The 23585-nt window shown below is 31.5% G+C and overlaps 4 protein-coding genes and 1 long non-coding RNA gene across 6 annotated transcripts; 1 reads left to right on the top strand and 4 right to left on the bottom strand.

Moving 5' to 3' along the window:
- Positions 1 to 641: 641 nt before the first annotated feature.
- Positions 642 to 1731, bottom strand: LOC102594678 (non-specific lipid-transfer protein-like protein At5g64080). 2 transcript variants are annotated; one of them, XM_006352705.2, is made up of 3 exons: positions 1201 to 1731; positions 1079 to 1114; positions 642 to 971 (listed from the first exon to the last, which is right to left on the bottom strand). In XM_006352705.2, exons 1-3 carry the CDS (start codon positions 1514 to 1516, stop codon positions 868 to 870), a joined length of 456 nt encoding a protein of 151 aa, XP_006352767.1. In that variant the 5' UTR covers positions 1517 to 1731; the 3' UTR covers positions 642 to 867. The 2 variants fall into 2 exon arrangements, with proteins under 2 accessions (XP_006352767.1, XP_006352768.1); XM_006352706.2 differs by lacking the exon at positions 1079 to 1114.
- A 1398-nt stretch (positions 1732 to 3129) lies between these two features.
- On the bottom strand, positions 3130 to 4432 carry LOC102594346 (non-specific lipid-transfer protein-like protein At2g13820). Its single transcript, XM_006352704.2, has 3 exons — positions 4041 to 4432; positions 3545 to 3643; positions 3130 to 3413 (listed from the first exon to the last, which is right to left on the bottom strand). The coding sequence occupies exons 1-3, from the start codon at positions 4360 to 4362 to the stop codon at positions 3280 to 3282; spliced, it is 555 nt and encodes a 184-aa protein (XP_006352766.1). The 5' UTR covers positions 4363 to 4432; the 3' UTR covers positions 3130 to 3279.
- Positions 4433 to 5947: 1515 nt separating this feature from the next.
- On the bottom strand, positions 5948 to 7266 carry LOC107061575 (uncharacterized). Its single transcript, XR_001474065.1, has 2 exons — positions 7080 to 7266; positions 5948 to 6307 (listed from the first exon to the last, which is right to left on the bottom strand). It is a non-coding gene; the product is annotated as an uncharacterized lncRNA (long non-coding RNA).
- A 4020-nt stretch (positions 7267 to 11286) lies between these two features.
- LOC107061568 (uncharacterized) lies at positions 11287 to 12058 on the top strand. Its single transcript, XM_015311008.1, has 2 exons — positions 11287 to 11543; positions 11953 to 12058. Exons 1-2 carry the CDS (start codon positions 11287 to 11289, stop codon positions 12056 to 12058), a joined length of 363 nt encoding a protein of 120 aa, XP_015166494.1.
- A 3260-nt stretch (positions 12059 to 15318) lies between these two features.
- LOC102593694 (small nuclear ribonucleoprotein Sm D1-like) lies at positions 15319 to 19687 on the bottom strand. The gene is made up of 4 exons (XM_006352702.2): positions 19579 to 19687; positions 19412 to 19488; positions 15667 to 15858; positions 15319 to 15553 (listed from the first exon to the last, which is right to left on the bottom strand). Exons 1-4 carry the CDS (start codon positions 19590 to 19592, stop codon positions 15492 to 15494), a joined length of 345 nt encoding a protein of 114 aa, XP_006352764.1. The 5' UTR covers positions 19593 to 19687; the 3' UTR covers positions 15319 to 15491.
- Positions 19688 to 23585: the final 3898 nt, after the last annotated feature.

Below are 23585 nucleotides of genomic sequence, written 5' to 3'. Positions count from 1 at the left end.
TAGCTAATATTTCTTTAATTTGTTTTTCTTACTATACGTTTTAATTCATATTTTTTAAAAAAAAATGTTTCTATCTCTTTTTGGTAATCTTTTTAGACCACATTACATACTAAAGACTACAAGATTAAAAAAACATTTGGTGCATTATAAATGTCTTTAATTTAAAATTACAAGATTTAAAGTTATGGAGTATTATTTCACTCTTCTTGAGTCCAAAATATGGTCCACGCTCCATCATGCAATACGCATTACAGAACTGATTTTGTCATACATGGAGCATTTTCTACCAACTAGTTTGTTTAATTGTGCACGTAATTTAGAAAGGACAACTATATATCACATGTGCTTGCATAATTGATTAATACAACAACCTGGTTGTCGAGTCTGTATTGTGATCAGAGCAGGTGATCGCTAAGCACATAATCATGTAACAATTGGAATAGAGGAATTATATCTTTCTTTTAAATTAGTAGTAATATATAAGAGGCTCTAAGCACATAACTGTTGAACCACATATTTGCTTGAGCATATATATAATAGTATTGGCAAGTTTTGGAGATTCCACATCTCGAGCTGAAAATAAATTGTTCGACTATACGAATCTGTAACTCATAAGTAGTTGTAATGTACCTGGCGTATTTAAAAAAAGGATTGATCATCCAACACGACTATAAATTAATTCAATCTTGATCAAGTCTCTTTAATACAGTACATCTCAAAATTGAACAAAGTACATCAAAGCCTCTGCCTTAGCGTAGTGAATTACAAAGTTTACATCAAATTAACAAAGTAAATAATAATAAAAAAAACTAGTAACGTAACCAAATTGTGCCAAACTCCAAAACACACTGCAAACAAAAGTGGATCTCAGATGGTGGTGAATGATGCTGCAACTACAAGGGTAAACAAGAGAAAGTATGGCAGCTTTATGGTGTATCCTGTATTTCCACTTGGTTCACCCTTAGATCCACCTGCACAAACAAAAAAAAGAGGTTATTTTTTTTGAATTATTATAAAGAAGAGGTTTTGTTCTTATTATTATACGATTTTTTAAAATATAATTTATTTAGATTCGTACCTGAAGAAGATCCTGGAGAACCAGACGGAGTAGTAGCTGAAATATTTACATATTGACAGAGAAAACAAGTCAAAAAATGGCTTTCGTGGTACCAAATAGGCATGATGATGAACTTAACTTACCTTTACAGAGACTAACAGAGGGTGTCTGAACATTACAAGCTTTGGGAAGAGCCATAGCCTGTGTTTGATTGACATTAATTCCTAAAGAAGAAGAAGCACCACCATTAATCATTTGACACAAACATTGTGGCTCATTTTTCAATATAGTGGCTAGTTGAGTGCAACATCCTGATGATGGTTTTGTAGCATTCCCTTGTATATAATCCAAACAAGGTGCTAATCCAACAATCACTTGTTGACAATTATCTGATTGACCACTAACTTGTATTGAAAAAATAGCCATAGCCACAAAAATTGCACAAGCAAACATCTTCATTTTCTTGGAACTTACTTAATTTCTTCTCAAAATCTTACTTTTTGGGTGGTGATCGATGAGTATTCAGTAGTAGGATGGAAATAACAAGACAAGTGTTTATAAAGGGGAAAATAGTGCAATAAATTGAAAAAAGAGAGATGGAATTATGTGTGGGTGACCCAACCTTGCCTACCTTCATAACAAATCCATGTGTAAGCATTTATCAGTTTTTCCTCCCTACATTCTACTTTATTATTTACTCCCACTCCGTTTTTGTCGGTTGAATTTTACTTTTCAGTATTGTATTTAATTTAATATTTTATTTGTTGAAGATTCTTGGATAGTTCAAAATTAACATAGACAAACACCACTCTATAGCTTCAAAAAGTAGTTAGCTGTCATATTTTAGAAAAGGTTATCTTTTCTTCCAGCAAAGATACGACTACTGTATTATGTATTCCTAGCTTAAACAAGGAGATTTAACTAACCTATATATACCATTATTGGTGATGCTCTCTTTTTAAATTTATTTAGAAAATAATTGTTCTCAAACACTAGAAATTAAAAAAAAATGGTTTTTTAATTACTATCGATATAATTGAACTCTTTAAAGCATATGGAGAAAAGTATAAATAAAGGATATTATAAATTGTTACAGCAAAATTAAGGTGGCTACCGGTTTAGTCAAACTCGATTGGTCGGCAACTTCAGTAGTAGCTGGGAGAACCAACTAATAATGACTTGTGGCCGCCCTTTTTTATCAACCCAAAGGTCTATTTTTCACATTCTAGATCTATTCACAAATCTAAACAATTTTGTTTTGATTTGTTTTGTGTTGCTATTTAATTTTGTATCTTAACATAAAATATAGTACGAGTTTTTTTTTTCTCCTAAAAAAGTTGGATAGATTCGATCTATAGTTAGAAATTCAGATGCGAAATTATAGTATTACATATGGGTTCAGACAATTTAATAGTTTTTTTCCCATTTATTATTTGTAGTGGAAAATTTATTAATGCAAATTCAATAACTAGATTGAGCTATGGATTCGAAAAAATTCAGACTTCATAACTCTTGGTTATTTGACTATAGTTATTAGGATATCTTAAAATGATCTATTAAATTAATATGATCAGAATATGAGCCAATTATTAATTAATGGAATTTCTTGTCTACTCTATATGTGTAAAGTACTCATTTGGCCAAGAACTTTCATTACATCATCTCAAAACATTATGTATATCATGCACATGCTCAAAACTTATAGTTTCAGAGAGTTAAGTTGTAGGTGAGGGTTTAGGCTACTCCTTAACAGTTCTAACCTAATCAGTGTATAAATGTTGAACTTTTATGTGTTAGGTATTTATTTATAGGTATAGATAAATTACTCTTTATTAAGAAATTTAATTTTGTTACTTACAAAAAATAAATTAGAACTAGTTACCAACTTTTGTTACTTTACTTCATAGCTAATAAAATTCGTCGTTAGACCTAAACAAAAGTATATAATTTGTCCGTCGCTAAATTCAATATTTTTTTAAAGTAGTTATGTAATATATTCAGTTAAATAGTTTATGAAGCCACATTTCGCCAAGAAGATAAAAGATAAAGAAATTAAAGAACCCTCATGAGAATTACTCAAAATTAAATAAGTGACAATAAATAATATAGGTAAATTACAACCAGTATGACACTCCTACTAAAACAGAGGAACCAAAAGAATAATAACAACAGTAATTTTAATACAACATTGACATAAAAATGACTTTTTTCTCCAAAAAACTTCAGAATACCCTGGTGGTCAAAGCAACAAACAGTAGGAACCCAACTAAAGTACTGATAGAAAATTTTGAGTTGCTTCCTGGAGATGATGATGATGATCCAGGTGTTGAAGGAACTGTTTTTGAACCTGTAGCACCTACATCAATGAAAACATTTGCGCGAATTTGACTTATGTATACTGACAATATTAAAATAATTTTTATACTATCAGGTCAAGTAAAAGATGATCATAGTACAAGAGATGATAAAATATTTTATTTGAAGTACCTGGAGTTGCTGGGATTTCATTAGAGGAATCAGATGGGGTAGTTGAACCTGCAGGAGAACTTGCTGGTACTTCAGCTGAACCTGTTGGTCCATTTGCAGCTATATTTTTTTATGCACAAAACAATCAGTTAGCTAGTTCATTAAACATGCAAATATATGTTGTAAGAGTTTATTTATTTAATCATTATAACTTATAAGTATTCATGACGTAAAGAATTTCTATAACTATGCCAATGTGGAGGCGAAGCTAAGATTTGAACTATCTGAGTTCTAAATTTTAGGATAGTAACGTCAAGTGTTAGTATATTTAAAGTTATTATTTCTTACGTTATTTGTAATTATCTTTTACATGATCTAATAATATTAAAATTTCTTCTACATTGTGAGTCGTGTTATATGTTTATTATTGCAATATTTCATTAGATCAGCCAAAATATATTTGGATAAACAATAACGTTGTAGAGAGGATTGACAATAGAATGAAAAATTATGTTACCATTGCACCGGCTGGCAGGAGGAGTTTGTAAATTGCATGCACTAGGTAATCCTAGAGCAAGAGTTTGATTAATAGCAATACCAAGATTAGAACCACCACCATTAACCAACACACAAAGGCATTGGGGATTGGATTGGACAACACTAGATAGTGATGTGCAACAAGATGAAGATGGTGTTGATGAATTTCCACTAACATAATTCAAACAAGGTGATAATCCTACAAGTGTAGTCATACAACTTGATTGAGCTAAAGCTCCATTCCAATTAATGGCCACAATTAGAACCATGACTAGAGCCATCACATTGATTTTGGATGCCATTTTTCTTAATTTGAGGCTAAAAGAAAAAGAAAAAGAAAATTATTGGTTGATTGTATGTTTTGTTGTTGTTTTGAATGAAGAGGAAGAACAGGGTATTGAGGTTTATATACCAAAGTTTTTAGCACAAAAGAACAAGAAAATATAGGTATTTTTGTTGGCCAACTTTTAAACTAATGAATGGTTAGCTAATAGTAATAGATCTACTTTATGATGAGGACTTATATTCTATTATTCTAATTGACAACTGTTTACCTAATTAGGTGATCTTCCATTTGTAGTATTATTTGTTTGAAAAGATTTTAATTTTCTTCCAATAAAATGTAATTAAGTCTGTCTTTGTACGGACAAGTTTGTCAACAAATGTTTATTGTTACGTGTACGAGCACATTAAGGGTGACTTACTGCAACACGTTCTTGCCTTGCACCGTCAATAAGATAAACTCGTTAAAAATTACTTTCATTTGACCTCTAAAATGATATATTTTTTTTCATAGTCAAAATAAATGTTGGTGGAAGCTTAATTTAAAACTACAGATTTCAAAAAGTGATTTTAAATTTTGTAGAGAAACAAATTATACTAAGACGGATGCAGAAGACATATACCGCTGAACTCAATACTAAATTTATGTGTAATAATATTATCAAAATTTGCAACAAATACCGATAAGTATGAACCCATGCATATATAACGTCTTCTAATAAATCTTGACATGTAATCAATCACAAATACTAATTGATGATTGACTGGCCAACCAATACACATATTATTAATATTATTTGAGTGGTGAAGAAGATATCTTGAATATTAATTTAACAAAGAGAGTGTATGTAACGATCGAGTCTCATGAGAAGCAAGCATTAATTAAGACGGTTAATCAACCTTAATTTAAGCAAAACAAATAGATGGATGTGCTAGGAAAGAGGAAATCCACAAAACAATTCCACAGTTTAAGGTATAAATAGGGTAGGGCATGAAGATTACAATTAAGGAAACACTGTAAAATAACAAGTTAAAGAAATAAAAAAAGAAAAGAAAAAATGGAAGGTGAAAAGCTTGTAGCAGTGTTTCTGATGTGCATGGTTGTATTTACAGCTGTGTGTGAAGCGACAGAAGAAGAGTACAAGGATTGCTATCACACATGTCACGATGAATGCACAGCTAAACAAGGACAAGGTTATACCTTTTGTGAGATGAAGTGTGATGCAGACTGCTCCAAGAAGGATTTCGTTGGTAATTATTTATTTTTAATAGTCTTTAGGGAAATGTTGATTGCACAACCATCTAATTCTGTTTTTTATTGCAGCTCAATTCCCTAAATTCAAGGCTTAATGCATGAGGAGGACCAAATTAACTTACAAGAGCAGAAAATGCATAACAAGAATAAAGCAGTGGGATTAATTAATTAATTAATGTATTTCTTTTCCACTGCTCATTGTAATTTACAAAATTCAATAAAATCTTAATTTCAGTTGCACCTGCTTAATCTATTTTTTGAAAAGCAAGCAAATATTATAAAATATTAATGAGTACTCTGTTATTCCAACAACCAGAGTGCAGAAAAAGTATTATATTATACATAAGAGCTAGCTAATAAATTTTACATTATTAGATCACTACATATATAGTAACTTCACTTTTACATAAAGATTATATAAGAAAAACTTAACATCATCTAATTTATAACAAAAACTAGCTACTACATATTGTAACTGCACTTTATTAATAAATTTGAAAGTAAAGAGATCGATTAGCAAGGATATTCACATGCACAAAAAGGGCCATTAAAGCCAATTTGCTCAATGCATTGGCCACCAGCAGAGGGTCCAAATTTGTTATTGCAGAAAGGTAAACATTCCGGTTCAACTTTGCCTTCATCACACAATATTTCTGGGTGTATTTGGTAGCATGTTTGTCCTAATATTTCTGATGGGATCATCATTCCAACTGCATTTAAAATCATATATAATCAATATCATGCACTTTTTATTAATTGATTTTTCTCTCTAAGCCACAACGACATGTTTAATGTTTTAACAATTAATTAAGAAGCATCACTTGAAATAGGAAAAAAATAATAATTCTTTTTTCCTAATCAGGTTAACAAACTCTCGATTAATTAGCTCAACATGGAAAGAACAAGTTCAAAGTCACAATCAATTCCTTTTTCTATAGTTCATAGGTAAAGACCAACATGGGTTGTGGTACAGTGGTGAGACTGTTTCACCGTTAACTAGATCAGATTTCGAGTTCAAGCCTCGAATATGAAAAAAATCTTGTTGGGAGTACCACACCCGAAAGGGCTCTAGCGATACAAATTTAGTCGGGGCTCCAATGTGGCCCCGAACACCGAGTAGACAAAAAAGAAAAGAAAGAGTGAACTGTAAGATTAATTATGGATCTATCAAGACAACAATAGAAAGCTACGAGTCTTAGATTTTGATGTAGCTTTCCAAAAAATTGGTTCTGAAGAAAGAAAGAAAAATTAAACAGGGTTTTGCACACAAAAGGACTAAACATGAATAAAAGGGATCGATCGAAGAAGACCTTCTCCTTTCATCTAACTTAATTAATCGTCTAGTACAATTAAAGATGGATTATAAACGTACGAGAAATTATCTATTTATATATGTGTAGGCGGTAGCTAGAAAGTTCAAATTAAAATCAACAATACAATATAATGAAAAAACATGTTGTGTGTGTAGTTAATTAGTATTACCTAGAAAAACAGCAGCAACGAGAAGGGAGCAAGTAGAAATATTTGCCATATGTTTCTTTCTGAAAACAAAAAACAGTTTTAAGAGCTTGTTTATGTTTTTTGGTCACACCAAATATATAATTTGGATGAGTTCTTTGTCATTATTATTATTATAAGTTGTGAAAGTAGATGATTACTCTTTTTGGCTATGACGATTAATTACCAGGAAAGTGGCCTTTTATTAATTGTCAACAACAAACTGTTTTTTTGGTCGAATAATGCAAATAAACAACTGTTTTACCACTTATGACAGTGATTTATTTGATATTTGCCGACGTATTCTATTTTATTTAATCATTTAGAAAATAAACAGCTGTGTTAACACTAATGGCCGCAGTTTGATTTTTTTTTTTTCGCGACATTGACCCCATTCACGTAATAACGTGGCAGCAGAAATTTGAGTCTAGTCACAAATTATTTGGTCAGCTACAAACTTTTTTATTATTATTTTTTATCAATGTCAGTCATAAACTAATTCTTTTCTTTTGTATCTTTCCATCTCAAATTATTTATCGTAATTTCTAGAGTAATTATTTCAAATAATTTTACATGGACTAATTCTCTTCTTATTAGTGAAAAGACGCATGAGAGATGTTTGAAGGCTGCGTAGGTTAAAAAGGTGTATAAAATTACCAAAGAAGTTGGTTTAGTAGGAGGAGGGGGGGGGGGATAATAAGATCTTAATTTAGTTAAGGTGTGTCTCTGACATTTCAGTCATAGTCAAGGGGTACTTGTGCTGTTGTGCCTTATCCCTATGATATGTGTGTTTGCCTATGCTAAAAAATTTAAAATCATATACTTACTCAGCTGCATTTTTTTATGAATATAAGTTGAGGTATTAAATAATGAAGTACATGGAGATATGTTTGTAACTAAGTAATTATAATTATAACAAATTGAAGTGAGAAAAAGAAGAAGGAGATTTATGATCATAATGAAAATCCTACATTTTGATTTTATGAAACTTTCAGAAAAGAAGAAACACATTTTAATTCATTCATTCAAAATTTTACTTAATTTGCTCATTTACTTAAAAAGATGTTACTACGTACTAAACCTTTTATAGAATATTAGTCATGCAAAACTTCTAACTAAATAAATTAGTACTTACTAAGCTACTATGATCCATAAATTACTTGGGATTTAACATTATCTAAATATATAAAGGTGTTTGATTTTGAAATATACAGGGGTTATCCACAATTGAATCATGATACGTACATAGACGTTTAGAGTAATATACTATCAAAATTTATTAATAAAGTAAAAATATAAACTCCTTTTTATTTGTATATAGAATAATTATATTAACAACTGATATTCACCATAAAAAAAAAAAACCATGGGCAATTATAAATTGTTCGCGAAGTAGATCTCATTTGTCCAAATGTATAAATACGAAAAAATAAACACTATGGCCAATTTTAAGTAGAAGCGTGTTATACTGTTATAACTATATATTATTAAATTAAAGTAAAATTGCAGGCTTATTAATAATTGAGAAATTCAATTCCGAATAACATGAACTTTATAAAATATTTAAATAATTATTTTCAAAATCTCAATTCAATTTAAAAAATCTTTTAAAATTATTTTTTAGCATAACCCGCACACATACGTAACTAAATATTTATTCCCATAAGATATTTACACGAAATTAAACCCACTCAATTTCTTATGTTTGTAATTGATAATTTCTTCATTGTTTAGATATATTTTTATGTCATATTCCAATAATTTGATATAGTGAAAAATATACATTAATAACTATATGTAAAATACATGTGCAAAAATAAATAAATATATTATTTTTGAAAATTTTCATATTTATTTGAAAATTATCAAAATGTTTTTTAAGGGTGAATTAGTAAAATTAATATGTTTCGTTATTTTACTTATATAACGTCAAATTAAAAAAACGTCTTTTTAAAATATATTTGACGAGATTTCTCATTAATCAATCACATAAATTTTAATAAGATGAAATGGACGAGTCAATAATCAATCAAATTTGGGTGAGTTGACTAGTTATGATTTCATGGGTTAATTTTGCGACCTCTAATAAATGATTAGTATTTAGAGAATCAAATATTTTAAATTAGGGAAAAATGATAAATATACCCCCAAACTATCGTAAATGGTATGCAGATACCTTCCGTCATATTTTTGGGACACTGGTGCCCCTGCCGTATAAAGATTATGAAAACGTGCAAGTGATAATTAGAAATTAATCAAAGTAAATAGTTTTATGTATAAAATAAATTTTAAAAAATATATATATAATGTCGGGTTGACTTTTTTTTTAGTTAAAACCAAACCAACCTAAGTATATAAGTCGGGTTTTCTTTTTCAATATCAAACCAAGTCAAACCATACCATTAGTCAGTTTTTTTCTTTCAATTTGACTCGATTCACGATTTGTTTTGATTTTTGATTCGGTTTTGTACACCGCTATCGAACACTATCACATAAATTGAAATGAAGTTAAATATAATTGAAATCTAATACTATTCTGTATTCATGGTTTGATTGAACACAGGTCTCTTGCATTCTGCCATGAGGAATGTCGTGCAGTTCAGATTGCTTTTGATGAAAATGTAATGAAGACGCGTTTGGAGGCATCAAAGAAAAAGATGGATAATTAATTGATCATAAGAAGCTGATGATGAACAAGGACTAATATATATTTATAAGTTAATTGTACTTTATGTACCATGTTTTATAGGCTTTATATCATAGTATCTAAAAAATAATTATCTTTTATAGTTAAATTAATGGGTTTGTCCAATATTATTAGTAGTGTTGTGTCTGTTTACAAGATGATATATACTAGAAGTCATCAATTGTATCACAATATTTGAATATCGTGGTATGAGAAATCTATGTTATTTACAGTTTGGCAAAATTTCTTTTTTTTCTTTCTTCCTATTAATGTCATTTAAATTCTTATTACCAGTATAATTTTTGTAAGATCAATTGAGTAGGTAAATTTAACATCTTTCGTTTAGGTTCAAATACACAAAAATCAAGGAAAAACTATTACTTAATAATCATACGATATGATCAATCTGTTGAGTACGAAGGGTTTACAAGGTGATACGGTGAAGGGTCATACTTCCTACATTGCGGATCTAGATTATGTTAGGCGATAAATTTTACATGTCAAATACTTGAAGGTGAGGTAGAGTTATCAATATGGATCATCCAGCCCATATGGATCTAGAATTTGAGGCTCACACTGGATTTGTCCATTATTTTGATATCACTATGTAATTAGTTGTGTATTATTCCAGGGCTAACCCACTTTAAAAAGAAAATTAAATTAATTAATTTAAAAATATAAATTTACTATAAAATATATACGTAGAATAACTAATAATTTATTAAATTTACGAAAATGTTTCAATTGGAGAAAAAATCCATTCAAAGTTATTGTGTGTAATCAGATACTACAATTGACCAGAACTGAAATCAGTCAATAATTCATGAAGTAAATATATATAAAACTTTCCATACATACATATATGGATAAATATTTATTGGCATAAGATATTTACATCATACAATTGACTAGAGCTGAAATTAGTCAATAATTCATGGAGTAAACATATAAATGAACTTACCATAACACACATACATTTATAGATAAATATTTATTTATTAGCATAAGATATTCACATCAAATTAATTCAACTTACTATATGTTAAGAAACTCTATCCCACATAATTTAGGTATGTACCTGATAATTTTTAACTGTGTTTCTATAGTTTATTCCTAACTACTAATTTGATGTAGTGAAAATAAGTATTAATTAACTATGAGTAGATAATTAATATAAGTAATGTATGTATAATAAGTACATATAAATCATCTACTAGTTTGGTGTAAATATCTTATACTTCACATGCTAAGTTTTTACCCACATTCTTTCTATAGAATAATTAATAAGTAATCAAATCTACATAATTCTTTCAATTTAGAAATATAATGAATGGCTATATAATCAGATATACATACTTGACAATTGACCAAAATTGAAGTTAGTCAACAGATTTTGTGGACTAAAAACAAAATGAGAAGACCAAACTTACCTTATAAATATTGGCATTTGTACAACCTTTGTTCTTCACTTCCAGCAGTACTAGTTGTAAAATCTTAAAAACTATAATGTCTAAACGTTCTCGAGTTAGCCGTGCTGATAGTTTCGACCAACCCAATCACCCTAACAAAAATTCCTCTACAAATAATCCAACCAAGTTTTCCAAGCCACCTTCTTCTAGTCTTGCTAATAATGTTGTCGCAGCTGCGGCTGTGGCAACAGACTCTTCTTCTGTTGGTGCAACGGAATATATCAGTGAGTTTCTCAAGGAGTGCTTCCTTTGCAAGTCCATCCTCAAGCTGAAAAATGACACCTACATGTATAAGTACGTTTTTTTTTTGTCAATTCATTTATATACATTTGATTGGATTGATTCATCACTCGTTTTGCTTGGATCTATATACTTTATGGAGAGCGGTGGATTCAGAATTTTAATCAAGCATATATATATACATATAGTACTATGTACTCCCATTTATCCCCTATGTGGTACTACTATTTTAAATCATTAACGATTATGAGTTATATAATTTTAAAACTCTTTTGGAATACACACAAAAACTTAAGTAGTTCAACATAACATCGAATATTATCACAAAAATTGAAATGGACGTAAAAATATAATCGAAGCCTAAGATTTTGTCAAACTCCTACACATCTGATCACTTGTCATTATTTCTTATTTTGTTTTATTTTAATATATTTGTTAAATTTTATGTTTTGATTGAACACAGTTCAAATCCATACTGCACAGAGGAATGTCGTCAAGTTCAGATGGATTTAGATGAAGAATTGGAGGAGAAGCAATTGAAAGAATCAGGGAAAAAGGTGGAGAAATAATTAATTACTAGCTCATGCTGAAGCAATATTGGCTGTAGGTTTTTGTGATAAGTTAATTGTACTTTATGTACCATTGGCTTATAGATAGGCTATATATCATATCATATCTAAAATTTTATATTTTCTAGCAAGTTGAAATGAATGGGTCCGTCTAGTATTATAAATATAATTAGTAGTTGCGTTTGTTTACAAAATCATACTATATGTCATCAATTGTACTCTGTAACATTTGAACACCGGGTATGAAAATCTATGTTATTTTATCGTTTGAGAAAATTTTTTGGTTAATGCTTTTTAATTTTTTACTACTACTAGTACGTATTCCTATATTGTAAGATCGATTGAGTAGGTAAAATTTACATGTTCCTTTTAAGTTGTAAGTATACGAAAATTTAGAAAATAAACTGGAAGTAATAATCAATCCGTTATGGTCGAAGGGTTAGTTGATAACTTGATATGATAGGGTCATCATTTATGGACTCTTGGTAAATTTTCTTGCGGATCTAGATTAGTAGATTTCAAACACCAAGTGTGAAAATTGAAAAGATATGATTAAACTTGTTTAGGTTCACAATATGTCTAGATTCATTGAATTTTTTTTCTCTATAGTTACTTACCTTAACATAAAGATGGTTAGCGGTAGAGAAAATAAGTAGTACTACTAATTAAGTACTACTTACCGTATTTTGCTTGAACATTATATTTCTATGTCTTAAGCATTGTTTATAGAAACGATCGATTTCTTACCTTGAAATATTTAAAATATTTGTAACTTATTATATTATGCGTAGATTTAAAATATTTGTAACTTATTATATTATGCGTAGCATAAAGCTCTTATACATATAAAAAAGAAAGATTTATATACTCGTCGCAAAAAAAATCTTTGCTGATCATTCATACATCCTTAATATGAATAACATATAAGCAATACATAGAGATAGAGTAACGGAGGGAAAACTCTGGTGGCATCGTGATTATGTGGGACAAGAAGTTAACGTGTTTATAGTGATGAAATTATATATAGTGAATTAAAACGAAACTACAGTATATATTAATATCATTAAATTTGGTAATCCATATCCATTTAATCACTTATTGCAGAAAGTAGTTGTTGAGCCAGCAATCGTTGAATTAGAAAAAGAGTCACATTGACTATATTTGATCATTTTGTGTACTTGCTACTTCTTTTGTTATTTCTTCGGGAAGGAGTAGAGACACACAAAAATTAGGAATTGCTTTTAATTTAAAAAACTCCTCTAGTGCTACTTGTATCAATTATTATTATATTCATATTGAATCCTCGACTAAACCTAGTTCACATTAAGGGGGAAGTGATGTTCTCTTACAAGAATAGCCAAGATCAAACTCGAGACTCTTAATACTCATCCCACAAAAATCCTTTTTGGTCTCCCTGTCATGCTTCATTGTTTTGAAATTGGTGGCAAAAAGACCCATAGATTTCGGTAACTTGGACGGTTCACACAAGGCCCAAATGCAATCGGCGGCATATTTAGGAATGGTTCAACTGAACTCATAACTATTACTATATCCATTAAAACTATGTTTGCGAAAAAAAGAAAAGAAATAATCATTGGGCGGGCCAGATGGCCAGAGTTGAATAAGAATGCAGAGAATAGTAGATAGTACGTAGATCCAACCAAGTTTTCCGCGCCAGCTTCTTCTAGTCTTGCTAATAATGTTGTCGCGGCTACGGCTGCGGCAACAGACTCTTCTTCTGTTGGTGCAACGGAGTATATCAGTGAGTTTCTCAAGGAGTGCTTCCTTTGCAAGTCGATCCTCAAGCTGAAAAATGATACAACAACAACAACATACCCAGTGAAATCCCACTAGGTGGGGTCTGGGGAGGGTAGAGTGTACGCAGACCTTGCCACTACCTCGTGCGAGGTAGAGAGGCTGTTTCCGGAAGACCCTCAGCTCAGGTACATCAAATCCAAGTAAAAGGCGAGGAAGACAGTGTATATACATACCATCCAAAGCTGAAAAATGATACCTACATGTATAAGTACGTCTTTTTTTTTTTTTTTTTTGGTCAATTCATTTATATACATTTTGATTGGATTGATTCATCAATCGTTTTGCTGGGATCTATATACTTTATGGAGCGGTGAATCCAGAATTTTAATCAAACACACATATAAAGAGTATTACTCCCATTTCTCCCCTATGTGGTACTATTTTAAATTATTAACGATTATGAGTTATATAATTTCAAAACTCTTTTGGAATACACACAAAAACTTAAATAGCTTATCATAACATCGAATATTATCACAAAAATTAAAATGGACGTAAAAATATAATCGAAGCCTAAGATTTTGTCAAACTCCTACACATCGATCTCACTTGTCATTATTTCTTATTTTGTTTTATTTTAGTTCCTTTTATTTTAATATTTTTGTTAAATTTTATGGTTTGATTGAACACAGTTCAAATCCATACTGCACAGAGGAATGTCGTCAAGTTCAGATGGATTTGGATGAAGAATTGGAGGAGAAGCAAATGAAAGAAGCAGGGAAAAAGGTGGAGAAATAATTAATTACTAGCTCATGCTGAAGGAGGTACCGGAGGTTAGAAATGAGTATTGATTAAAACACCTAATAAACGAAGACGTGTAAATTCACCCACAATGCCGAATTGTCAAATATCGACACAAAAAGATTTAATATTGGGAGAAAATTGTGCCACTCCAAATGAGTTTAATGCCCAGATTTAGTCGAGCAGGCTTCAGATATCTGGTGGGACATCAAAAAAATTTAAATGGGACCTAACTATGACCAGAAGAGGAATTAATTGGGCCCGATTACTTGGGGCCTCCAATTACGGAAAAGTTTGATAAATAGCCATCCATATCAACGTTCATTTATATTTAAAAACTATTTAATCACGCTTTTGTTACGAAAACAATTTTGGACAAAAACTAAGACAAGGAATAATTTCACAACTTTGATAAGTTGAAGTGTGGAACCCAAGACTAATTCACTGAGACTTCAATTTTGCTGGAGTCCCAAACCCCATAAACGATTTATGAAACGTATACTTTATAAGTTTAAACCCAATTTGATGGGAGTTTCAACGATTCCTGGGTTCAATCCTTATATCACTGATCATCAAACTTACTGTAATATTTATTTCAATTCCCGATTTGGTCACTCTATTCTGAGTAGATGCAAAAGTGACCAATTTAGTTGAGTAACTTGACGAGGCAGAACAAAATCGAAAGCGATAAGAAAGTAATGTTAGCAGACAATATGATGCAACGAGATAACATGCTCCTCACTTCAAGATCCAAAATAAATTGTTGCATCAGATCCATCTTTTTTCTACTGGGAAAAACTAAGAGCAAATCTCTCAATCCGTACACATGTTTACATAGGCAAGACTGTAAAAAATTAGAGCAGCTGGGATGCATTTAGCGGCCTCGACCACGTCCACGCCCACGACCGCGCCCACGACCACGTCCCATAGGCTTTCCTGAAGAGGAACAATCAAAGGAAGAGTATATTAGAAGGATGTCCAAGCAATAAGGAAATTTAACCATACACCCAAAAGGCACAAAAACATCTGAACGAAGTCCTTAACAATACCAGCTGTTGGCTTCTTTGGCTTCACCCTAGGTGTTTCTTCCACCAGTAGCGTCTCAAGATTTAAGCTGTCAGGGAGGATGTAATAACGGATGTTGTTACCCCTCACACTCAGGTGATCCAACGTCACTGGATTCTTTCCTTTTAGCGTAATTTTGACAGCCTTCAGATGTGTGTTCATGCTAACATCCACACCTATAAAAATATAACTCCCTTTAGAAACTTTAAGTCACAGCTCTCAATTTAGTAAAGTTGGTAAAAAGATGGATTTAATAGCCATTGTACCTAGTTAATACCAAAATACGTACTGATATGATCAAAAATATATTTATACATCCCAAATATATCCAGCAATTGTCTGTTAGTATAGGCAACCCCTCACAGAGTAAATCAGAAGCATGCAAAGGACAACCAACAGAAAAAAGAAAAAATGCATACAGGTCTCTAAATATGAGGATAGGACAGTAGTTGTAAGACTACTCTGCTGGTCTAAAACGGAGATAACTTTGCAATGCAGAGATAGCCATCAACTAAGCTTCCACGCGAATTTGGATGGTGCATGTCCTATTTCGCACGACAACAGTTTTTGTTTCTTCTATCACCTCTTCTTTTTCATTTCACAAGAAAAATGCTCTCGTGTTTCCTTCTCTCTTTTTTTGAGGATTTGCCCTTCTTGCCAATGATACTTTCGATGCATCCTGCAACCAGCATAGGCCCTGACTATTGCCATAAGAATCTTACCTAAGTTCATTAAGAAACCATTGCTAAGTAGCATCTCTACTGCCAGACAACCAAGTTACAATATTTATTATTTTATTTTTTTTGGGAGGAGGGGGGGTAAAGAAATAAAAAAAAAAATTCAAAATGCTGGGGCAAAAAACATGCCATCAAACAACTATTCCTAACCTCACAAATCTGCCAAACTCTGCCATGAATCCTCTTCTCCTATCAAGTTCAGGATTTTCCAGGTGCTATCTTAAACCCTAAATAATTTTCAACAATCAAAAACTCTCAAATTTCGCTGCAATTAGGCTACGGTGAGTGTCAATCCAACCCCTCTTGAAAGGTAAATCAGACAATTGTAGAGATGGCGGAAGAAATTATTGAAAGATTTCATCAGTTTGCTCTTACGGAGGAAGAAAAGGAGACTGTGTCAATTGAAATTTCGGATGTTCCGTCGAGCACAAATGATTGTGAGGTAAGTCTGTTTGGTAAGGTCGTCTCGGATAAGAAAGTGAATCTCCAAGGCGCCAAGAACACTATGCTGGTGGATTGGGGAAATCCAGCAGGACTGCAAATAAAGGAAATCGGATGGAATTTTTTCCAGTTCAAATTCAAAGAAAAAGAAAGTATGGATAAAGTTTTATTCGCCACACCATGGCTGTATGATAAATTTCTCCTTAATATACATAAATGGGAACCAGGATTGAAGAGTACTTCTTCAACTTTTAATGTATGTGATTTATGGGTTCAAGTTTGGAACATTCCTTTACATTGGATGTCAATGGACGTTGGGTGCAAAATTGGAAGTGCGTTGGGAGGTATTGTGGATATCGCAATCCCTGAAAATGGAAGCAAAGAGGGGCAATATATAAGGCTGAAAGCCAGGATGAATATTTCTAAGCCACTACCTAGGGGTAAGTTGATCAAGTTAGGATCGGAAACTACATGGGTTGAAATAAGATACGAGAATCTGCCTTACGTGTGCTATTATTGTGGTCTGCTAGGACATAATGATAAAACATGTGTCCACAGAGCCAAGGATGTACATAATGGCACAGTTAAAACTGATCAGTTTGGGATTTGGCTAAAAGCAGAGAACCATGTTCTCTTCTCGGAAAAGCGTAGGCAACAAGGGATAAACAGTATTAATGGAAGTCCAGTGGTTAATGGGAGAAGAGTTGAAGGAACTGTAAACAGTTTGCAGCACCTGGAAAAGGGTGCAGAAGTAGCTCATACACAGGGTCAACATGAACCAAAAGGGAAGGAAATTACGGGTTTGAGCAGAAAGGATAACGATGTACTAAATAGGGAGGACTTAAACCAAATGCAACCTATGGAGGTAACAAATTATGGATCACATGAGAAAGAATTTGGTGGTGGAAGAGATAACGCTGGAGAAGAAAATTATGTGGGGATTACAACAATCTAAAAACAGGGCTTGATTATGGCTTCGAAGAAGAATGACATGAGCTCACAAACTCTAATTAATGAGAATATGTTCGACGGCACAACAAGGGGAAAGGATGATATTACGCAGATTAACTCAAAGGAAGTGCAAGACAACATACATCAAGCTCTCACAGCTCCTGAAAAGAGGGACGTCAACACCAAAACAACTACTGAACAAGAAGACAATGACCAGGTATGTACTACTGATCTTATGATATATAGCAGTAAAGACTTGTCACAAGTATTATCATATGAACCTATAACAGAACAAAATAATCTATCTAAAAAATTGAAAGATAATAACAATGAGGGGAGGAAAATGAGAAATTGGAAACGAATGGCCAGACAAGTTGGATGTTCTGTTAGTTTGAAGAATGATATTTCTAATGCAATTCTTGATGAGGGTTCTGTTTTAGCAGAATGTATGCAATATATAAGGGAGAAACGAAAGGGTGATAAACAAAAAAGAACAAAATTGTGGTGGAGCGGGAGGCCAGCCCCAAATGGCTTCCCCCTCCACAATGAGGGCAATGGTATGGAATTGTCGAGGCCTGGGGGGGTCCTTGACAGTTCCTTTTTTGAAGGAGACTATGCAGCTCCACTCCCCAAATATATTTTTCTTAGTGAAACCAAAAATAAGGATATTATTGTTAAGCGAGTTCAGAGGCAACTTAATATGCCTTATGCTATAATTGTGGACCCTGTTGGTTTATTGAGAGGCTTAAGCTTATTTTGGAATGATGATGTTCAGGTTTGTCAATCTCACACTTCACATTTTTATGTTGAAACTTTCGTGCATGACCTCTTAACTGATTCTAAATATTGGTGCATCTTTGTGTATTTGAGCACGGATAGAGTTATTCGTAGAGCACAACTAACAGAACTAGGGTTAAAATCGGCTAATTGGGGTCCTCTCTGGATCATAGTTGGAGATTTTAATGATATTTTGGACAACTCAGAAAAGGTAGGAAGTAGAAGTAGAGAAGTGGCTTCTTTTAAAGACTTTAAGAACTTCTTGTGGAACTTAGGGGCAGTTGATTTAGGATTCAAAAGTGAAGGAGAATGAAGTAAGCTATTGCAGTTAACACAACACTCATAACAATAACACAACACTCTTGGCCAAATTGTCTTCCCTGATCCAGAGAGAGGCCGCCTTCTCTCAGTCTCAGGCCATCTTCTACTCTTCTACTTCAGTCTCTAGTCTGACTCGAAGTATTTGTAAAAATACATACGAACTAGTGTTTCTATTTTCTGAAATTGCTTCGCTTTGTGTCTGCTATGAACTATTTAACTTGTCCTATTAGCCAAATTCTGTTTAGCAACTTGCATATCCCACCCAGCAACTACACTTTCAGTTAGCGACACTTCCAAATAACTTCTCTTCCGAAGAAAATCAAATGCATACAGCCCATTCTTTAATTTACCTATTGGTGTGAGCAATTCAGCTATTACATAAGTGCAGATTGTTCATTTCAGACTTTACAAAGGTCATACCTAATACGTAAATATAGCAATACAGAATATATACTGATAACAAAAAATCCGAAGAAATTGATAGAAAGGTAGAGAGAGTAACCTGTAATGGTTCCATGAACAACGGTTCCGTTTTTGAGCTCAATTGAGACAGTCTCGTTGTTCAGCTTCATCAAAAATCTGAACAGACAGTTAAAGTTAAAGTTAAAGTTAAATCCATGGCTAAGATCACTAGATATAACTCACAGAGAATAAAAATTGAAGATGTACCTGACGAGCTTCATTGTGCTGAAGAAATTGAAAACACAGCAGAGTAGGGTTTAGGGCAAGGAGCGCCGTATTCAAAAGCACAAGCTGCCATTACAATGGCGTCGTATGTATTTCATGAGCCCATAGCACATGGGCCGCCTAATCGTGGGTAGAAAACAAGAAAGCCCATTGGATTAAAGGTGGGCTGACTCATGTTTTAATGGTAAGAATTGTACCTGTTAGCCAGTTTTCACCGTGCTATTTAAGTTGTAGCCATTTTTTGGAAAATTAGTCGACTTGTGGATAATTTGGAAAATTTTAGTTAAAAGTATGCTCTCTAGTCTCTCCTCCTCCTTCAAAAGTAAGTCAACGAGCACCAATCAAGGATGTGTGCCATATATGAGTTCACAACTTTAATTTAAACCAATTGGATCTAAAATTTGAAGCTAATGGTAAGATAAGAACACATTGTGTGATGTGCATATTCATATACTTTGTCACAAATAAAATTATGTCACATAAATTGAAACAGAGAAAGAAAATAAATATAATTACGTAAAGATAAAAAATAAAAGAATAAGCCCTCAAAATAATTGATCATCGATCAATCATCAGGATGATCTAAGATGCAAAAGTTGGATCCAATTTCCAGTATATTAGCAGTGTATCTTTTTGATAAATTGAAACAAAAATAAAAAATAAAATTCAACTACGTAAAGATAAAAAAAAATAGACCCTCAAAATAATTGACCATTGATCAATCATCGGGATGATCTGGCGTCTGGGATGCAAAAGTTGGATCCAATTTCCACTATATTAATAGTGTCATCTTTTTTATAGTACGAGTCTTCAAATTTTAAACAATTGACCTCTTTTTTCATATGGTTAACCACACTGGCTTCATCAAAACATTGTCTGGTGTCATTAAAACACTATATTTTTTAAAAAAAAATTATGATTCGACCCTTTCTTTGAAGTGGATTTTTCGAGTAAATCCAAAAATATAATATATGAAATTAATACTAAATAAAATACATAAGACATTTGTTAAAACATTTTTCTTTATTCAAAATTATAACTCATTATGCAAGTTCTCTATACGCTAAAAAAATAATCCCTTTAGTACAATGAACTAACTATTTATGTGTTGTCCATTCATACTTCAAAAGGCTAATTCAAAACAAATTACAAAGTATAGTCGATCTAATGAATCTTTCAATTGTACCTCTTGATAGTGTAGATACCTTTATCGATAGGTTTGGTCCATAATCTATATATATAAAATATCAAATTATTATCCACCATAATTTTAAAAAATCTAGACTATTTTTTTTCAAAAAAAAAAATAATTAATTGGGGTGGGTGGGGGGTGATCAAGTCTGATTTCTATGTATATCCAGAATCATTCTTTCCTTTACCTAGACACTAATATTCCTTTGTTTAATTAGCTTGCGAATCATAAGATCGTGTTTGATTTCATGAATAGGAGAAAGGCATACTATTACTACGTTACGACCTACGTATAAATATAATATTAGATCTACATGTGTTTGTATTAATTACCAATTTACCATCAACAAATTAAATGTATGGTAAATAATTGAGGTTGTTTTATCTTTAATTATTTTTTGAATTCGAGTTAGATAGTATTTTTATTTAGTATGATCGCATGTATGCATCGTTTGTTCAGTTTTCTGTATCTTTAATCACATTTAATAAAATGATGTTGTTTTTATATTTTTAAATCAAGTAACAAATCGGAGTAGAAAATCACAAGAATTTTAGTCTCCATAATAGAAATAGAAAATCATGAAGATTTTGGTGTCACACAAGCAGAAAGTAAGATGACTATAAAAATTATTAACATAAAATAAAAATTAATCTCGTATTTAAAGTTTAATAATATTTCCTTTCAAGATAGAATGAATTTCCACCGAAACAGTAGTATCTCAAACTCTGCCGGCATCGGACGCAAAAGCTTAAGCAAATTATTTTAAAATAATGCGGAAAAAAGAGAGAGAGAAGAAGAGAAACTTGATGTTTGGGCGAACTCGGGTGTTTTTCTTTTTATAAAAAAAAAGGGTAGAGTGCCTATACACAAAAGTCATATGTCTGTTCGAAAAAATAAAACCTTTATTTCTCATTAATATAAAAGATCGAACATTATTTTATTCATGTTTATTTATTACTAACACTTTTATTAAGTGTTTTTACATGTACATAGAGTTGTTTCCCATTGAAGCTATTCGAATTATGTTCGAATTATACTCTTATTCATTATTGTATATTATTGACGGTAGGCAAATTTAGGCCGATTTTTATATTATTATTTTATCATATTACTTGTGTATATTGCATGTTTATTATACTTGTACATTATTTTATTCTCCTCCTCAATTTGAAAAAATGAATTCAGTCGGAACCCACATTTGTGGATTTCGAAGGATGTCTAACCCCTTCCCTTCGGAATAACCTAAACCCCTTACCTAGAATCTATTGGTTTCGTAGATAATTTTTTAAAAGTTAATTTATTAATTGGTTTCCTAGTTTTCCTTAAAATTAGGTGGTGACTCCCTTTTCATTGTTTTATCCCTTTTACCCCCTTTTGTTTCTTTTTAAAATTGAGTCACCGCGACGTTACGCCCTCAATGTCAACACATAGAATAACTAATAATTCATTAAATTTATGAAAATGTTTCAATTGGAGAAAAAATCCATTCAAAATTATGGTGTGTAATCAAATACTACAATTGACCAGAACTAAAATTAGTCAATAATTCATGAAGTAAATATATCTAAAAACTTTCCATACATACATATATGGATAAATATTTATTGGCATAAGATATTTACTCCACAATTAACTAGAACTGAAATCAATCAATAATTGATGGAGTAAACATATAAATGAACTTACCTTAACACACATACATTTATACATAAATATATATTACCATAAGATATTCACATCCAATTAATTCAACTTACTAAATGTTAAAGTAAATGAAACTCTATCCCACATAGTTTAGGTATGTAACTGATAATTTTACCATATATAATTTTAAAATGTTTTTATATTTTTTTCCTAGATATTTTGATGTAGTGAAAATATGTATGAATTAACTATGATTAGATAATTAATATAAGTAATGTATGTATAAGTACATATAAAGCATCTACTAGTTTGGTGTAAATATCTTATACTTCACATGCTAAGTTTTTACCCACATTCTTTCTATAGAATAATTAATAAGTAATCAAATCTACATAATTCTTTCAATTTAGAAATATAATGAATGGCTATATAATCAGATATACATACTTGACAATTGACCAAAATTGAAGTTAGTCAACAGATTTTGTGGACTAAAAACAAAATGAGAAGACCAATCTTACCTTATAAATATTGGCATTTGTACAACCTTTGTTCTTCACTTCCAACAGTACTAGTTGTAAAATCTTAAAAACTATAATGTCTAAACGTTCTCGAGTTAGCCGTGCTGATAGTTTCGACCAACCCAACCACCCTAACAAAAATTTGTTTTGCTTGGATCTATATACTTTATGGAGCGGTGAATTCAGAATTTTAATCAAATATATATACATACATATAGTACTACGTACATACTCCCATTTCTCCCCTATGTGGTACTATTTTAAATCATTAACGATTATGAGTTATATAATTTTGTATAGATATAATTTAAAACTCTTTTGGAATACACACAAAAACTTAAGTAGTTCAACATAACATCGAATATTATCACAAAAATTGAAATGGATGTAAGAATATAATCCAAGCCTAAAATTTTGTTAAACTTCTACACATCTCTGATCTCACTTGTCATTAATTATTTCTTATTTTGTTTTATTTTAATATTTTTGTTAAATTTTATGTTTTGATTGAACACAGTTCAAATCCATACTGCACAGAGGAATGTCGTCAAGTTCAGATGGATTTGGATGAAGAATTGGAGGAGAAGAAAATGAAAGAATCAAGGGAAAAGGTGGAGAAATAATTAATTACT

The sequence above is a fragment of the Solanum tuberosum genome, unplaced genomic scaffold, assembly GCF_000226075.1.
Source record: "Solanum tuberosum cultivar DM 1-3 516 R44 unplaced genomic scaffold, SolTub_3.0 scf00150, whole genome shotgun sequence".
Classification (NCBI taxonomy): Eukaryota; Viridiplantae; Streptophyta; class Magnoliopsida; order Solanales; family Solanaceae; genus Solanum; species Solanum tuberosum.
Note: the sequence above shows the minus strand (reverse complement) of the source record. Positions and strands in the feature narration are given on the sequence as shown.

Excerpts from the sequence above, each read along its gene's own strand:
- LOC102593694 (XM_006352702.2), bottom strand. Across the intron at positions 15,859-19,411 it reads TGTTCATGGAACCATTACAG|GTGTGGATGTTAGCATGAAC; the intron begins GTTACTCTCTCT and ends ATATTTTTATAG. Across the intron at positions 15,554-15,666 it reads GCCAAAGAAGCCAACAGCTG|GAAAGCCTATGGGACGTGGT; the intron begins GTATTGTTAAGG and ends GTTCCTCTTCAG.
- LOC102594678 (XM_006352705.2), bottom strand. The coding sequence starts at position 1,516 with ATGAAGATGTTTGCTTGTGCAATTTTTGTGGCTATGGCTATTTTTTCA. Across the intron at positions 1,115-1,200 it reads CTCTGTTAGTCTCTGTAAAG|CTACTACTCCGTCTGGTTCT; the intron begins GTAAGTTAAGTT and ends TAAATATTTCAG. Across the intron at positions 972-1,078 it reads TTCTCCAGGATCTTCTTCAG|GTGGATCTAAGGGTGAACCA; the intron begins GTACGAATCTAA and ends TTGTTTGTGCAG.
- LOC102594346 (XM_006352704.2), bottom strand. The coding sequence starts at position 4,362 with ATGGCATCCAAAATCAATGTGATGGCTCTAGTCATGGTTCTAATTGTG. Across the intron at positions 3,644-4,040 it reads TCCTGCCAGCCGGTGCAATG|CTGCAAATGGACCAACAGGT; the intron begins GTAACATAATTT and ends AAAAAAATATAG. Across the intron at positions 3,414-3,544 it reads TGAAATCCCAGCAACTCCAG|GTGCTACAGGTTCAAAAACA; the intron begins GTACTTCAAATA and ends TCATTGATGTAG.
- LOC107061568 (XM_015311008.1), top strand. The coding sequence starts at position 11,287 with ATGTCTAAACGTTCTCGAGTTAGCCGTGCTGATAGTTTCGACCAACCC. Across the intron at positions 11,544-11,952 it reads AATGACACCTACATGTATAA|TTCAAATCCATACTGCACAG; the intron begins GTACGTTTTTTT and ends GATTGAACACAG.